Below are 18,369 nucleotides of genomic sequence, written 5' to 3'. Positions count from 1 at the left end.
TATACTAAGGTGTGGTGAACTGATTGGATGATTGATTGATGATCCCAGCTGCCAGGCATCTCACTGATTACTCCAGCAGGAGGGACACACTGAAACAGAAGAATAGACAAAACAACAACACACCACAGGTCCAACAGAAAAGACCCCACCACCCGTAACACTGCGGTACCATCATTTCAAAATGTCAATCACCACTCTACTTATGTCGAAACTCAGAATCCTATGCAAATTGAGGAACACAAACACATCTGTCTTTTCTCAGCATCACAAACAAGAACAGGAGAGTGGTGTGGTTCAGTGACCAGATAGTGGGCAGCTGGCAGTGATGTCTCAAGGACACCAACTTCAAACATATTGATCCTGAGGAGTCCTGTGTGTTTCCATGGAATTTATAAGTACCAGTTTCTATATGAGTTTTTCTACTTCTAAAGGAAAAGATGACATACCCTTCTCAAACCCTCACTACCTCAACATATACACCCTCCTCTATCATCAACATCAACATGTACTCCCTCCTCTATCATCAACATTAAGTGGAAATGTATGTGTCAGAGGAAATGACCCTCTTCCTCCTCAAATACCATCCTCAAACCCCTCACTACATCAAAAATACACACTCTTGCGATACACTGTGTGTAATGTGTATAGCTTTTACATCTTGTCTCAGTAAACTATACATATAGATAATATCGTTTTCAACATTTTGTTTTATGGTGCTCAGTTTTTTTCTGTTTTTTTAAACTCATTGCACGTTCACAATAATAGTAGGCCTAGCATTTTAAAAAAGTAATAATAATAACGTTCCCACATGCTTCCACATTCACACTACAGTATCCAAACACATAAGACAATATCACCTGTCTATTCAGTCCAATACTAATTTGACAAACTATAGATTTGTTTTAGTAGTCCTTGCATATTTGTATTTGTGTCCCATTAATAGCGTTCCTCTTGTGGTTTCTAACACAAATGGTGGTGAAAGGATGGATAGCTATAGTTTCTACAGTAGCCTGTTGTTTTGTTGTTAACGTAGTTAACCATTTTCTAGTGTTCACTTTATTTATTTGGAATATTTTGCACACATATTGATTGTTCATTGCTATTTATTTGTCAAAATATTGTTGTTTTTATTGGTGTCCATTTGTCATTATCTTTAAGTTATTAACCTTGTTATGTGCACGTTTGTTGCTTTTATAGTTGAACATTTTCAAAATAGTGAAAATACCACCGCCCATCCGTGATCAGACTTTGCTGAGGTGCTGGAACTGAAGAGTATCAATAGAGTGCAAAATAACAGTATCCGCACACTCAAACACTATGCAAAAACCTATTGCGAGATTTCGGTCATAGACCTTCTTCAGGCATAAAGCAGACAAGTGAATGCAGTGGTTTTAAGGGTTCAAACAACATCACTTGATTTAGCCAAGGCACAACACTTGTGTCAAAAATGTGACCTAGTGGCTAGGCATCAAGGGAATTGAATTAGATTTAGTGGACTACAAAAACATACACAAGTGTTCATGAGACAGGAAACACCAAAATCAAATATTTACAATATATATACATAGCATAACAAAAAACAATAGAGAAATGCTACAAACATGCAGACATCAGGCAGTAGCCATCATATAGCATAGAACATGTACTGTACATCTAAAGTAATTTATTCATAGCACAACACTCATATCGAAATCCTCATTTAGACCTAGGGGTTGTAGACTTTCTAGGCATGGATCCAAAAAAGCTTTCTCTGGCATAACCTCCTGTCAACATCACCCCCTCTCTGAAGGGTAATCTGCTCTATGCCCTGGAACCTAAGGGAGGAGATGGGGTGGGAGTGGTTATTGAAATGACAGGCTACGGGGTAATTCACATCTTTGCGTCTTATGGAACTTTTCTGTTCACTGATTCTTTGTTTGAGGGGGCGGGTGTTTTTACCAGTATAGATTGTATCACATGGGCATTTTAACATACACAAAATGTTTTGTGTTACATATGATTACTCCCCTTACTGGGATTTCCCCCCCCCCCCCCGTTCTAGGATGTCTAAATGCATTGGTTTTACAAGTATTGTGGTACTGGGCACAGTTGCCACAAGGGTAGTTTCCCTGTTTAAGGGGAGTCAGAAGGGTCTGTTAGGTAATGGTAAGTGGACTGCACTTATATAGCGCCTTTTTTTGCTGCTCCAAAGCTGCTCCAAAGCGCTTTACAACGGCCTCTCATTCACCCATTCACACACACACATTCACACACCAATGGCGGTGTCCTCTTTTATAAACAAAAAGAGGTGGATCCGTAAAATGTTGAGTGAGGGCTGGATCTGTAGTCAAGACATGCCAATATTTCAGGATAGTGTTATTAACAATATGAGCCTATTATAGAGAATAGTGTAAGTGGCGATACCAGACACAGAATAATATTTTTCTTTTTTAACTTTTTTTCTCCAATAGGGCAGATCTAGGTGTAGATAGAGCAGTATGGTAAGCCTCATCTACACATTGAGTAGAATAACTTTCTAGGAAGCGTTGTTTAATCTCCAGAGCTTCTCCATTAAGTTTTTATCAGAATGGCAAAGGCGTCTCAGTCTGTAAAATGTACTTTTAGGTAAGCCATTTTTTTAGGGTGGGCACTGCTAGCTAGAAGAAAAGTGTTACGGTCAGTTTTTTTTCTTGTACAATGTGGTAATGAGGCTACCATTATTTGACTCAATCCACATATCAAGAAAAGACACTCGTTGCAGGTCATACTCAAGAGAGAATTTTAAATCAGGGTAAACACCATTCACCATTCAAACACCAAACACAAATTCCAACAGTTCCTACATTTTCCCCTGAAAAAGGCAAAACACATCATCCAAGTATCTGTAGCATTTGAGGATTTTTTTTTTACAAAAAGGATTGTTTTCAAGGTTGAAGACAAAGTTGTGCTAAAAAAAAAAACATATAGAGGTTGGCGTAATCTGGAGCAAAAGTAGAACCCATAGATGTGCCCTTTAATTGTAAATAGAAATCCCCAATAAAAGAAAAGTAATTGAGCTTAAGGACTAGAGAGGCAAATTCACAGATGAATTCACTGGGAGGGATTGATTGATTTATTGAAAACTTTATTAGAAGATTTGCAGAAGTAGGTACATGAAAGTACATATTACATACAAGGTCAACTAACAGGATAAAAACCCAAGAAAGCCACTGGCTTATTTCAATTGGGGTCCTTGATTCTCAATTCATCGTTACATGTAAGACAGACAAAAAAACTAGTACTATCTACAAGATAATACAGACAAATAACTATTACTATCTACAAGATAAACATACATCCATCATGGGAAGAACAATACAACAAAACATAAGGTATGTACAGCGGGTAGGACAGGTGGGGACATACACCACAGGTGGGGGCGGGGGACAAAACACAAAGTATGTACAGTGGGTAGTTCGGGTCTTTTAATCTGATTTTTGATTTAGAGGGTCCAGTTACGGATTGCAGCCTCCTGTAAATGTTTTTTGAGAGTGGTTTTGAAGGTGGGCAGTGTTTTGCACTCCTTTAAGATTATAGGAAGGGCGTTCCACATTTTTACTGCATAGTTTGCAAACGAGTTTAACCCCTTGTTTGTGGTGCAACGCGGTTGAACGTGGTTCGTGGAGCTTCCTCTGGTGTTGTATGTGTGGACGGTGTTCACTTTTTGGAAGTATGTTGACAGGTACTTGGGTGTCTTTGTGGTGTAGCGTATCTTGAAGACCAGGCCCAGTGCAAGCTGCTGCACTCTGTCAACTACTCGTAGCCAATCAAGGCTCAAAAAATTAGCAGCGGTTAGATGTGTCCTAGGGTTGAGGCCTAGCAGAAGCCTAACCAGTTTATTTTGGGCTGTCTGGAGTCTTGTTTTATGGGCCTTTGTGGTTCTATAGTACCATGATGTTACGGCATAGTCGAAGTGACATTGAATGAGAGCTCCTGATAGGGTCCTCAGTGTGTTTTTACTGACAAGTGAGGATATCCTGTACAAGAATCTAGTTCTATGGTTCACTTTTTTGATTACTTTTGCTGCCATTTTATCTCCGGAAAGATTTGCCTCTAAGATGGAGCCCAGGTATGTAATATCCTCTTTTCTTGTGATATTAATGTTACCCACTTTTATTTTAAAAATTTCAGCCTTTCTGAGTTTAGATGGGAGGTCAGTGCGTTCTTGGATGAATTACGCTGGCTGTTTATTTGCTGTGTTATGCAATATTCTACCGAATGTACTGTGAAGCACTTTGTGACTGCTGTCTTAATAAGTGCTATACACATTTTTTTAAAGTTTTTTTTTTTTTTTTTAAGTTAAAAGCCTAGAGCATCTAGTCCTCGTTCATGGGATATGTTTGTATAAAGGTAACCTACATCTAAGGTAACCAGAATGATATCTCCAGGTAGATCTTTAATTTCAGAAATGTTATTAATGACAGTTAATCAGTGGAGTCCTTGATATATGATGGAAGTCTAAGAACATATGGCTTAATTAAATGATCAACAAAATTAGACAGGGATTCCAAAAGAGATGAATGTTGAAAATGCTGACTTTTATTGCTATTTAACTTCTCAAATGTTAATATATATGTTATTTAATTTATTTCTATTGAGTATATGTCTTTATTGAGTGTGTGTGTGTATGTTCATCTAGCCCCCATAGTTCATCTAGAGTTTAGCATTCTGAATGGTGTTTTCCATATGAACATAAGAGATTTTATCAATGAAGATTGTGGCAGAAAGTGTGGTTTAGAATTGCAAAATTAGTGAAAAGCAGGAAATGTGTATTTCTGCAGAATTGGTGTGAGATAAGGTACACAAGTTTCAGGTTTTGGTGATTGTGTCTCAAGTTGTTATGTTAGCGATTGAGGAAAAACTGTATTAGTGTTCCTCTCATGGTTTCTAATGCAAAAAAGGGGAGCAAAGGGAAATTCCTATTTGAAAACGGAAATTGCTATAGAAAGGTGTTGAAATACACAGATAAACTTAGTTTCACTTGCCTCATCACAAATGTTTCCTGATGTGTGTGATGAGGTCTTGGTTATGTGGACATGACCTGCGCAGATGATGAACAGTTCCTTTAAAACAATGGTAGTGTAGGGAGCAAGCATAGCCTGAAGCTAACACAACGCCAAAGCCATCAGAAATCTGAGGTAATTAACTTTAACTTTACTGTGTCTGGTGTGACCAAATTGAGCTATTTCTTTTACTTGAATGGTGAATCTTTTCATTGACGTTACACTCCTTATTATACTGTGGTTCAGCATAATTCTGTGTCAATACAATAATCCTTTTCTAATAGTACCGATTTTTCCCATTCCTCTCAACAGACACCTCCAAGCATGGATGATTTTAATTTTGATATAGATAACATTTTCACTAAAGAGGAACTGGGAAATGAGACTCAAGTGCAACTTGAGAAGCCTTCTGTGCTTGGACTCCGTCACTGGGCGCTTCTGGTCTGCTACGGCCTGGTCTTCCTACTGGGCGTGCCGGGCAACGCTCTGGTGGTGTGGGTGATCGGCTTCCGCATGCCGCGCTCCGTCACCTCGCAGTGGTTCCTCAACCTGGCTGTGGCCGACCTGCTGTGCTGCCTGACCATCCCTCTGCTCATGGTCTCCCTGGCCTGGGACCAGCACTGGCCCTTCGGCTTCGTGGGCTGCAAGCTTCTGAAGGGCCTGGTCTTCCTGGTCCTGTACTGCAGCGTGCTGCTGCTGGTGCTCATCAGCCTGGACCGCTGGCTGCTGGTCAGCCAGCCCTGGTGGTGCAGGAACTGGAGGAGGCCACAACGGGCAGGCTGGGTGTGTGCTGGGGTGTGGCTCCTGGCGCTCCTGGGGTCCATCCCCCAGTTCGTCCATTTGAAGGAGATCCGCCTGAGCCCCACGAAGGCCTTGTGCCGCAGCTCCTATACAGAAGCCGGCGGCTTGGCAGTCACCACCCTGCGTTTCCTGTTGGTCTTCCTGATGCCCTTTCTGGTGATCGTGGCGTGCCATTGCGTGGTGTTCCGCAGGGCCAGGAGCACGGGACCCAACGCGGGGAAAGGGGGGGCGAACGCAGCGCGTACACGACGGATGCTGAGGGTCTACGTCGCCGTGGTCCTCAGCTTCTTCCTGTGCTGGCTTCCGCTGTACGTGCTGGACTTCGTGTTGCTGAAGACCCCTCTGGACTCGCCGCACAGCGCCAACGTCCACGTGGCACACGCGTTCGCCTTCTGCCTGGCGTACTCCAACAGCTGCCTCAACCCGCTGCTCTACGTGTGCCTGGGCCCCCGCTTTAAGGACAGCCTGTCTCGCTCCCTGCGCAATGTGTTCAACTTTGCTACGGAGGAGCCGGTGGCCAGGCCAAGCATTGCCAACAGTAAGAGCACAGTGGAAAGCACCTTTATGGTGTAGCGTGTGTTATGTCTGCACATTGGGTTAACAGTGACACATTAGTGTTGTAGCGATTGTTCTGTTATTGCTGAGCACTTGAAGCTCAAAACGAGAGTGAATACCAACAGAAGAATATAGGGGATTTTGGCAAATATTATTGGGCCGCTACCCACACGTTTAGCTGTGTTGCTCATTCAAAGAATGCATGACCCTTACAAGTTGTACCTCGTTGTAAAGGTGACTAATCAGGCTTTCCAACGATATAAAATACAATACCAATTGGTATTATTAAAGGGGAGGAATAATCAACTAAAATAACGTTTCCGAACTTTTTTTGAGGGGTTTATTTTATTTTATGCAGAATTACCATATACTACAATTTGATTAATGCATCTTTTGTTAATGTATTGGCAAGTATGGTATTACTTGGTATTGGTATTATGGTGTTACAACCTAATTACAAAAGTGTTGAGATTGAAGAACCCTGCTGAACCATCTGAATGCAAATACCTAAAGTGCAAGTTTTTGTTGTTGATGAATATGTCTATTTTCCCTCATCTGTGTGACTGCTTATCAGGAAACTGCTGTCGGTGCATGTGACGGCTGTTTTTTAGTGTGCAGTGATTAGTGTGTGTCTCTGTTTCGGTGTCAACCAGGTTCTCATCCTAGTCCGGGGGTTCCACCCATTTCCCGAATGGAAATGTCATGATCTTCACTGGAGCAGGTAGCTCCTGGAGCAGGTAGCAGGTAGCTCCTGGAGCAGGTAGCCCCTGACTGGAGCAGGTAGCAGGTAGCTCCAGTCCACTCCACAATCAGCAGGGCCCACCTGGCTTTCAACCACTCTAATTGCCAACCATCTCCAGTGTTTACCACACAGCAGCTCCCACCACTTTGTCTGACAGAGAACCATCCAGGGTGGATGGACTAGTTTGTTATTTGTGACTCTTGATTTTGGTGGTTAAAAACACATCCATGGGGGTTGTTTTTGATTCATGTTTTGGTACTTTGTTTTCAAAGATTATTTAAGAGTATGCATGAATTTGTTGTTCATCGATTGTGACTGTTGTTCATGTTGACACATAGAGCACCTAGTTTTGGCACAGTAGGGTTTTAGGGGCGAACAGTTTTGTGTATTCTTGTTTTAATGTCACTTATTAGGTTTCGGGTTATGTTATGGAAACATTATTTAGTTCAGGTTTTGTCAGCCCATAGGGATTTTGCCTCTTGTTGATTCGTTTGTTCATGGCAAATAAAATACCTTCAACATCTGGTACTTTGTTGCTTCCTTTACCCCTAGCAAACTGGTATGTAACAGTGTTACATGCCCTAGAACAGCCCAAGGCTGCAAAGATTTCTCTCATATCGTGAGCTTAGAATTATAAGGTTCTATCTCCGTTTAGGGTAGTTCAGAGATATTGAGCGTCAATGTTTTTTTTTTTACATTCCATTATGTTTTGTGAGGTGGAACCTTTGTATTTTATGAATTATTAACTAAAAAATGTCAACATTTTCAAAAGAACACCACACAGGCATTAATAAACACCTAATGGATCAGTTTATGTAAAAAACTCAATTTTGACAAAAATGGAGATGGAACCTTATAATTCTAACATCACGATATGTCTTCTAAATGTCTTCTAAATCAACATATTGTTCTTTTCCACCTGTTTGTGAAGATTGTTTGATGATGTACATGTCAAAGGTATGGTTTGTATATGAAAGCTCACTACCAAGGGAGTGATGATCATCATTCCTTCAACAAGTAATTGTTTCTTAAGGTGTAAATACATTTTCAAATAAGTTAAATAAGTTAGTTTTCAAATGCACTGGACTCATAATAGCTTTTAATCTGTAAAAGGAAAAAAAATCATAACACGCTTCACCCATTAGTCTGCCCATAAGGACATTGGCCATCTGTCTATCCACAAATCTATTCTAGGTCATAGATAGTTGTCTGGTAGTTGTCTTTCAAGAGTTGTCCAGAACTTAAATGATCTATTAGTGGGGATAGTTTGTTATAATGCAATGCTTCCTCAAACGTCCACTCTCTGTTTGAGGAACAGCCACACACACACTGTGCCTCTAACACACTTTTGCTGCACTCTTTTGTCACATGATATGTCTCACATATCACGCCTATAAACATACTGAGGTCATGTTCTCACATGAAAGTCCGAATCGAGACCCGGAGCAAGTGGATGAGTTGTTGCATAAATTATTTCTCTGATTTGCGTTCTCACAGCCCTTCATGTAAACGAAGTAACATACACAATCGAAGCAACAGACGTGATAGTTGATTGGTCAGAAAAATTGAAAATTGCCCATTCGTCCCTCTCTTATCCAGATCAACACGCATGTGCTGTTGTTTTCCTATGGACTGCGAAGCAAAGTGATGGATGCGTCGTTTGTAACCGGAGCGAAACCACCCTTTTCAAGCGGAGCATCCGTTGATTCTTTGCTCCGGGAGCGACTTCGAATGCGCGCTCACAGCTCCAAACAACGCAGAGCAAACACATTTTATCTAAACTCCGATTCCAAGTGAAGCAAATGTTCTAGTGAGAACTTAGACTATCTGCGTATGGACTACTATATTATCTAACTTTTTACAAGGCAACTGAAAAACGCATGCACTATGCATTGACCTCCCTAACCCCCCCCCCCCCCCCCCCCCCCCCACACACACACACACACACACACACACACACACACACACACACACACACACACACACACACACACACACACACACACACACACACACACACACAAATGAAGTTCCTTGGGGAAAGGGTTAAATGAAGTCCCTCTAATGCTGTCTAAGGAGATGTAGATGGCTGTCAAAGTCTATAGATATGACACCTTATTTAAGACCAGACTTTGTAAAAGGATAACATTAAAACCGTTCATAATGGTCTCTATATGATACACAAATGACACAGTATTATTTACAAAGACACTGACACACAAAAGAAAGTTTCTCTACAAAATGTATTGCTGTTGACATAAACAGTGAGAGAGTGATACGACATTGTGATGTTAGTGTTTCCCTTCTATCAGATTCCCCCCCCCCCCTGTATTTGAATTGATTAAAGAGATAGGGTCAGTGCATGCATCACTGTTGGCATTGCATCGTTTGCTAATTGACAGGGGCTTCGTAATGAATTTACCACGGGGGTATTCCATCAACGTCACTAAAGGAAAATCCAGGCTTATTTTGATTGAGCTTGTGAGACTTATCAAAATAAGGCTGGATTTTTAAATAAATCTCACAGGATTTATCGAAATAAGCCTGGATTGTCCTTTGGCGACGTTGACCCCCTCAGGTTGTTGTTTTTTTCCGTTCTTTCTTTTGGAAACAGCCAAATGGTCAACGTATTACGTTATAATCCTCCCCTGTGTATCTCAGAAGACTTCATTGGATCTCTTCGTGGAGGCCGGTGGAGGGAGAAATCGGAGGACGGGCTCATGGTCATTGATGAATGGAAGGAACAGTAGGAACATAACTCCATGCGTGTGATACCATTCCTCTCTCTGTCCATGTCAGCACGCCGCAGGGATCCTGTCGGACCTGACGGCCGCACAGCAGGCTCAGACGGAGGACGTGTTTAACACGCTCCTGTGGAGGGGGGAGGCAGAAAAAGACTTTGTGTCAGTCAGCGCAACGTAGGGGAGGAAGAACGTTTCGACACTGGTGTGAGATTCAGAGATTACGGGTACATTCTCATGAATCTGTGAAGAGGCTACAACAATCTTGTTTACTTGGCTAGTACGTGTCACTCTAGCTTTTACTTGTTGTCCATGGACTGATATATACTAGAAAACTGATCCGTAACAAAATATCCCAAAATGTTGTAACTAAACTAAGGGAGAATTCTATCTGTAAAGCCATGCAACGTTAGAGTAAAGGACAGGCCTTTCCAACACTTACCAGACTGCAGCACAGGCTCGTACTGGCCGGCCATGCAGATCTCCTCCTGCTTCTGTCGGACGATCCTCTGGATGGGCGGGGGCAGACCGCGGGGGCTGCGAGAGAAGATCAGGGAGTAGCCGTCGTCACAGCTTCCATCGGCCTTCTGGGTACGGCACGCGTAGGTGATGGCATAGTTGTCATAGTCGGTGTCAATGACCCAGTAGTTGTCACCTGAGAGGGGAGGATAACGATTGAGACTCAAGAGGGCAAACCATTGCCATGTCGTGAGTTTAGAATTATAAGGTTCTATCTCCGTTTAGGGTAGTTCAGAGATATTGAGCGTCAAAGTGTTTCCATTCCATTATGTTTTGTGAGATGGAACCTTTGTATTTTATTAATTTCTAACAAAAAAAAATCGAAAATTTAAAAATAACACCACACAGGCATTAATTAACACCTAATGGATCAGATTATGTAAAAAACTCAATTTTGACCAAAAATGTAGATAGAACCTTATAATTCTAACGTCACGATGTCTCTGTGTTGTTGAGTATGGATATATACAATATAGATTGTATAGAGAGTAGATTCAGAACACTCACCACCACTGGAGAGGTAGCTGGCCAGTCCCTGGTAGTTCATGAACATCTTCCCAGGATTGGTGGGGTCAGGCACAGTGTACTGGGCGGCCATGTCAGCGCACACAACCCAGAATCTATCAAGTCAATGGTGGGGGAAAAAGCATGTCAGACATACAATGTAAGTGGGAATTAAATGTGTTCGAAATTACAATCCATACGGAAAATATTTTCACTCTTAAGCTCCTTTCGCATTTCATTCCCATTTCCATTGTCATGTTGAAGGGATTTTCCTATTTCACAAAATGACAATATCCTCAGCAACGACCCCATCCCCCCTGGGGTCTTACCCGAACAGCGTGACGCGGCCCTTGGAGGAGGCGACCAGGGAGCCGTCGTCGTCGATGGTGTACTCGGCAGAGATGTTGTCCTGGAGGAAGAGCCCCTCGGGGTCTTTCTTCTGCAGAGCGTACCACTTCCCTGCGTACTGCAGCACAGAGGGACACAGGTTAGACGTACGGTAGTAAAGCCTCACAGGTACAGGTTAGCTCGACTACATCATAAGCTTCAGAAGGCCATTTTGGATTTTTGATCTGCTGCGCTCACTCTCTTGGGGTCGAAGTCCTGTTTGACCGTGAAGCTGTCGACCACGCAGGAGGCGCGGGTCTGCTCCAGGAAGGCAAAGAGGACCACCACCAGAGCCAGCATGCTGTAGTCCATTCTGGAGGAGAAAAACATCCATTTGTTTGAGTACAGTATCAATATGCATGTGATATCAAATGTCAATTCAGATTACCTCTGGTACAGTACCATCTGACTATCACTAGCCTGTTTTAAGAGGGTGAGTAAAGTAAGAGACATAAACGTACCTGGAATATGGAAAGGAGGAAGAGGTAATGTTTCAATCACGCTTTACGTTTCTCTTTGACTGTTGTGAGATGTCTGGTGCTCTTATATACCCACGAGCTCCTTATTTTCACATCTTGAGAACCTAAATAAGGGGTTTAAATCTATTGCTAATCCAGTTACCAAAATCCGAGCACTAAGCTGAACTCTACCATACAGCACTGAAATGGCTTTATGTAATTGTTGCGGGGGTATTTCCTCTAAACACAGAGAAAACACATGTCCAAGGAATTAGTTTATTTAAGCCTCACGTTAACTATTCCTATGTTCAATCTTTACATGTTACCACAGCGTATTGTGTAATACAGTGTATTATGCAATATGTTAAATACATAAGAATGTGTATTTTAGAGATACAGTAGTTATTTTTATTAGCAAGAATTGTCCTTGATACTCTTATTCAGTGTGTATATACATATATATATATAGCATACCTGCTCAGTAGACTATATCATGTACAATTAAAATATGAAATGGTTGGACACCAAACTGTCAATTACTATAATGAGAAATAGCTACAGTTAAGTCCTTTGGTTTTACATGCATTCTTTTTAATTGAATTCCATCCAGTACAATCATTTTGTGACTTCAAACACTAATTGTTAATACACAGTTTTGAGTAGAACACTATTTAGTATATACAATGGATGATTTCTCCTATTTCTAGATAATTTACAGACATATGAATATACAGTTAAATTGAACAATAACGTCTGTCTAAGAAAACACAACACACGTGTTGTTACGGTTACGTGTGCATTTAGGTTCAGCCTGTCCCTAAGTCCTTTTAATCCTAGATAAACGTCATTGGCAGGAGACAGCTGAAGCTTATTAAAATGTCTGAGACCAGGTGAAATAGAGGCATTAGGTCACTCATGACCCTGCAATTTCAGACCCTTCTCTCTAGACTATGAAGACACTTAAGGCATCTCCCATGACGTCCTTAACTTGATCGTCTACAGTAGTTATTTATAGTGTATTTAGTATATTACACAATGTGTGCTATCTATAAATGTGTCTGTTGCCTATTATAACAACACTGTTGTTGTTGTTGTTGTTGTTGTTGTTGTTGTTGTTGTTATGGCTGCCTATCTTTAGCCTGTATTCAGCTTTACCTACTGCAGCTTAGCACCTTTGGTGTTTGGCCTTGACAACACATGAATCCAGTCACTGAGTTCAGTCATTACATGTATTTGAATGGTTCCACCCTGCCTGGAGCTAAACAATCAGGATAGAACAGGGCCGTGACTATCAAATCCATACAGTGGCTTTGGAAAGTATTCATATTCCACCAATCCACACACAATACCCCATAATGACAAAGCGAAAACACTTTTTGAGACATTTTTGCAAATGTATTAAATTGAAATATAGAAATATACCTACTTTAAGTATATTTAACTACATAAGTATTCAGACCCTTTTTTACGACACTCCTAAAATTTGCTCAAATGAAAAGAAATGTGTCAACATGTCACTCAATACGTTGTACTGAGTCCATCTTAATGCAAGCATAATAGTTCATTTTGGAATTAATATGTTTGTTTTTATAGAATCTTTGATTTGCATAGGAATCAATTACACACTGTATGGAGAAGGTTGTCATTACAAACTGAGCAATTGGAGAGGAACCATTTTGGGAGACTTACACAAATCTACAAAGTTTAATGGTGGAGAGCAAAAAGCACAGTGGATGGGACAACATAATTTCAGTCACTCTACAAAATTGGTGGCCAAAATAATCCCTTAATGGAAAAAATCTCCCATCCATAATTGTGTTTGCAACAATGAATTCAAGTGATACAGAAACTAAATTGGCTGGAAATGTGTTTATTTTGTTTTACTACAAAGCATTACGTTTAGTGCAAATCCAGCACATGCAATGCAGTTTCCATACCATCCCTCATGTGAAGAATAGTAGTAGCTGCATCATGGAGTTTGTCAGGATCATGAGAAAATTATGACATTTGCTGAGTTGGTAATGACAGCCTAATACACAGTGTGTAATTGATTCCTATGCAAACCAGAGACTATAAAAACAAAAAATATTCATTCCGAAATCACATGAACTATTAACCTTGCTCTTAGATTAGAATAACCTGTTGAAGCTTCCCTAGATGTGTAGTCTAACTGTGATAATACTAGGGTCTGTAGCACATTTTTAGTTAGACGTGGAAGAAAGACCATCTCTAGACTACAGATATGTTTCTTCCCATGTTCTGCACAAGTGAGTCTATATGTTTTGACCATGTTAGTTTACAGTCCAAAGTTACACCAAGAAGCTTTGTTTCCTGTACTTGCTCAATAGCAGCATTGTTCATTGCCAAATTCAGCTGTGGTTTATTACTTCATGAGTGTTTTGAGTGACCTGTTAAACAAATTTTTGCATTGCATCATTGCAGAGTCTGAATACTTATGCACCTGAGGTATTTCTGTATTTCAATTTTAATGCGTTTGCAAAAACTTCTATAAACGTGTTTTCACTTTGTCATTATGGTGTATTGTGTGAGGTCTGGGGCCTCATTTATAGAAAGTACTCAGATGAATCTGACCGTCAATTTGACCGTGGAAACGATCGTAGCTCTACGTCGAGTATTGACCTTGCGTACGCACATTACCTACTGGTTATGCAGAGTTATTACAGGCATGTGAGCCGCACTGCCTAGTGTAATTCATGCAAGTGGTTCGTAATAAAATTAACGATGTTGTTATCAGCCGAGAAAATGAGTTTAATTCAAGATTTAAAAGGAACTGATGTTTATGATTGTATTTCAGTCTTCCTTTATATCCCTCCGGAGCTGTCTATCTCCCCTTCAACATGCCTAGTGCGTTCCACAACGGACCTTGCCCGGCCACGAGCTAAATTATACTGGATTTTCTCCGGTGTCTGGGAGTTCGCAAAGGGTAAATCTTTTTATACGGTGCCATTTGGACTTCATAACTTGTGAAAAATAAATTGTTGATTTATCTATATGTAACCCCTGCCATATGGGCGGGGCCTGAGTTCTATTTTAAATAAGTGGCGGTATTACCTGTAATAATAAACTATTCAAATGATGACGATCGGTGCCTCCATTAACTATGTGGAAGTATTTTAAATAGGACTTCCTTATTAACCCTTTTAATGTATTTATGTTTTAATATATATGAATTGCCTATTACCTGTTTGTGACACAACACAGTGGCTTTAAATGCAAATACCAAAGGGTATATATTTATTTACTAAATGCTAAAATTAAAGTGTTGGTAGTCAATTATAATGTTAGACATATTCAATAGATAATATTCACAATGCAATGTCAACAGACAATATCGCAATATCCCATAAAACAAAATATAGGCTCAAAGCCTATTCCAATTCCTTTCAAGGAAATAAATGTAATGTTTCCAATAAACTCAGTTGTCAACTCATAGGATTCACAATTGTACAATATATCATTAAGTAAAATAAAAAGGTGGGCCCACACTCACACACACACGCACTCTGTAACTCAGTCCATTAACCAGTGTTACCGTTGCAGCTGACGTTGCTTGTGAGCGGGGGGGGCCTTGAAACAGTTATGGCCACATCACTCGTTTACACAAGCCTAAAATAAAAGCATGTGCGTGGTTCAGTACTCACGTAACCTCGTGGGGACTCGTAGGTAAACGAGGGGTTTGAAAGATCCGAAAAAAGAGGCAGAGATGAGGTGGGATGGGGTCCAGCGCTCTCCCACGAGCGCAGGAGAATGATTGAAGTACACTGGCGCGAAGATTCACTGGACGGTCTCGAGTTACCCCAGGCGATTGGAAACGGTCTCCGTGTCCACCGGAGAGCTTTCCTTTTGCTTGGTCTCTCGACTTCCAATTCTGAATTAACAGAATACACTGAGCTACAAAATCCAATAGCTATTTCATTTTGATATAGCTAGAAACAATTTATCACTCAGCAAATGCTAGCAACATGCTAACGTAATTATGCTAAGCTAACCGCTTGCCGCGATTAGCTCGACAGTCAAATATAACATACTACAACGAGTAGATGTAGCTTATAAACAAACACCAGACATATGTATTTACCTCTGGTAGCTTCAATGTGCACCAACATCCAAAGGAATAACTGTTCATTGATTCCGAATTGTTATACACACAGCTTATAGATCTTACTTCACTCGAAGATGTCATCAATCATTCTCACACGTTACTTAGTGCAACCTATTGTTATTAGTACAAAGTCCCGCCCCTCTATCTCAGCATACATTACAGTTGGCTAGCTCTTCCCGATGGACCAATGAAATAAAGAAATGAATGAATGACATTCATATCACGTAGTATAACCAATGAGCAAACTCACATTAGAGCTTGTAAACAAGTACACATTATAAACTTATAACCATGTTAATAACCGTGTACATAACCATGAAATGATGCTTATTTATTAAATGGACTTATTTATTTAACTTATTAAATGGACTTATGTTATGAAATGCTCATAGCTCACTTTAGTAGCTGGGCTACATATATTTTAATGTTCTATTATATAAAGGACATATCTAGCTTGCTGAAAAACATAGTGGTCGAGCTCAGGCACCTACATTTTATTTTATTTAGAATACCCTCTGTAGTTGAATAGGGCGAGTGTCTCCAGAACAGAGTGGACACATAACAGGGTGGACATTTTGAGTTAAAGTTAGCCTTTAGCCTGCCTGTGTTAGCATAATGCCTAGAATGACCATGAATACTTGATGAGGAATCTAATTTGCACTAAATACTTTTTTTTTGGAAATTATTCAATTTGATTGATCTCCTCAATATTTAGGCATAACAGTTATCATAACAGACACGTTATGGTCAACCACATTAAACTCACTGGATAAAAACATAAAAATCAGATGGTAAAAGAGGTAGAAAATCACACAGCTTACCACATTTGAAATCCCCTCCACTGATGTGATGTCACCTCATGAGAGTGATGTGACTGAGAAATATGTTTTTCTTTTAAAAGGGACATTAACACAGCATAACAGGGTGGACAGTGATCGCAGGGACAAGCAATATTGTAAGCAAAACCTTAATTTTTGGTACAAAATTTAAAAAAATGGATAAAAACTATATTTGATTTCAATAGATATTGATCAGGAAAATGAAATAATAATAACATATTTGGAAATGTATATGTTTTTAATAGTTATTTTTTGGATTGAAGTTGAATGAACAACACTGGGGACATCCCAAATCCCATGCAAAATCAAATTTACATCTTTAACCAAAGCTTTTAAAATTTAGAAAACAACAACTTAGAAGCCCATATCATTGTATTCATAATAAATAACAATTGACTATACATGAAAAACCTAATGGAATTAGTATTTGTCCAAATTTAGACAAAATACAACATGATTTAGTACTGGGGACGGAAAAGGCACCGTATAAAATAAATGACCCAGCAGCCATATAAGAATAAGACCACCTGATAAGAATAAGACCATTATATTATTACAGTATAAGCAGCACTCGAGTTGAGGGGGGATGGTATCCCCCCAGAAATAAAAACTGTCCAAATCGTCCCCCTCTTTCGTCCCCCTCTTTCCATACTTTATGTCATTTTATCAATGAACGTGGTATTACGAGGGGGCACGCACACATGCAATGACATTTTTACCAAGTTACTGACACTGAAGGCATGCTAAAATTGTCGTCATATGATAAAATCCACCACCTCCCTTGATTTTCTTTTACAACTTGAGTACTGAGTATAAGCATGTGCCTGGTTAGTTGTCATGATCAAACGTTACAAATGCAATTTACCGGGAAGCCACCCTTCTCTGCCCTCTCCCGCTTCCAGACGAACACCTACCCTATATTATAGCACTTGTCTTAATTCAGCCGCTATAATTGAGCCGCTATCACAGGGCGTTAATACAAACCTCATTCACCTGCGTTCATTTGACCTGCGTTGGTATTTATAGAAGGAAGCACGTACGCAACTTTAAACCATCGCAGCCCGTTTTATAAATAATGCTTACGTCCGTTTAGAAAATTGTGCTTACGTGAAAGTCAAAGATGACGTTCAAGTACTTTTTTTTATAAATGAGGCCCCTGAGGTCTAGTTTCTGAAGCCTCTGCAGGCTACCTATAGTGACCCAGCAGGTGGAGGCTAGGTGGGATGACCACACACTTTTAGCCAGTGTAACTGTTACAACTGTTGACTGCCACGGAGGAGCCACATACTGGTGCTTTTAAGGCTGTCCCCTGAACATGTGACAGTGTTCATGGGTATGTGTGAACCATCTGTCCTGTCACCTGACAGACAGCTGCAGTGTTTGACTTATGAGTGCCCTGCCTGAACTACCGTTAGCTCAATATCATCTAGTCTTCCTATTCACGTAACTTACATGGAGCGCAGACCACTTCCCCTCATATGTTATATTTGAGAAGAAATATATTCAAGAAGTCCTTCATTCCAAGTGCCATTAGCATCCTTAATTCTGCAAAGTGACCAACAAGACGGAAGCCACAGACATGAACTGTTTTGATGTGTTTCTAATGTGCAACCCTGTCTGTCTCTGGCTGTTTGTGTTTTATGTCGTGCTGGTTACCTTCTGGCTTCTTGTGTTGATTT

The 18,369-nt window shown here is 40.4% G+C and overlaps 2 protein-coding genes across 2 annotated transcripts; one reads left to right on the top strand and one right to left on the bottom strand.

Moving 5' to 3' along the window:
• Window positions 1-5,345: 5,345 nt before the first annotated feature.
• On the top strand, window positions 5,346-6,395 carry LOC308157959 (C5a anaphylatoxin chemotactic receptor 1-like; the record flags this gene model as incomplete). Its single annotated transcript, XM_080531553.1, has 1 exon — window positions 5,346-6,395. The coding sequence occupies one exon, from the start codon at window positions 5,346-5,348 to the stop codon at window positions 6,393-6,395; it is 1,050 nt and encodes a 349-aa protein (XP_080387679.1).
• Window positions 6,396-9,966: 3,571 nt separating this feature from the next.
• Window positions 9,967-11,582, bottom strand: LOC308159324 (purpurin-like; the record flags this gene model as incomplete). Its single annotated transcript, XM_080533090.1, has 5 exons — window positions 9,967-9,990; window positions 10,303-10,515; window positions 10,887-10,999; window positions 11,213-11,349; window positions 11,469-11,582. 5 exons carry the CDS (start codon window positions 11,580-11,582, stop codon window positions 9,980-9,982), a joined length of 588 nt encoding a protein of 195 aa, XP_080389216.1. The 3' UTR covers window positions 9,967-9,979.
• Between the last annotated feature and the right edge of the window lie 6,787 nt (window positions 11,583-18,369).

The sequence above is a fragment of the Nansenia antarctica genome, assembly GCF_963989245.1.
Source record: "Nansenia antarctica genome assembly, chromosome: 5".
Taxonomy (NCBI): Eukaryota; Metazoa; Chordata; class Actinopteri; order Argentiniformes; family Microstomatidae; genus Nansenia; species Nansenia antarctica.
Note: the sequence above shows the minus strand (reverse complement) of the source record. Positions and strands in the feature narration are given on the sequence as shown.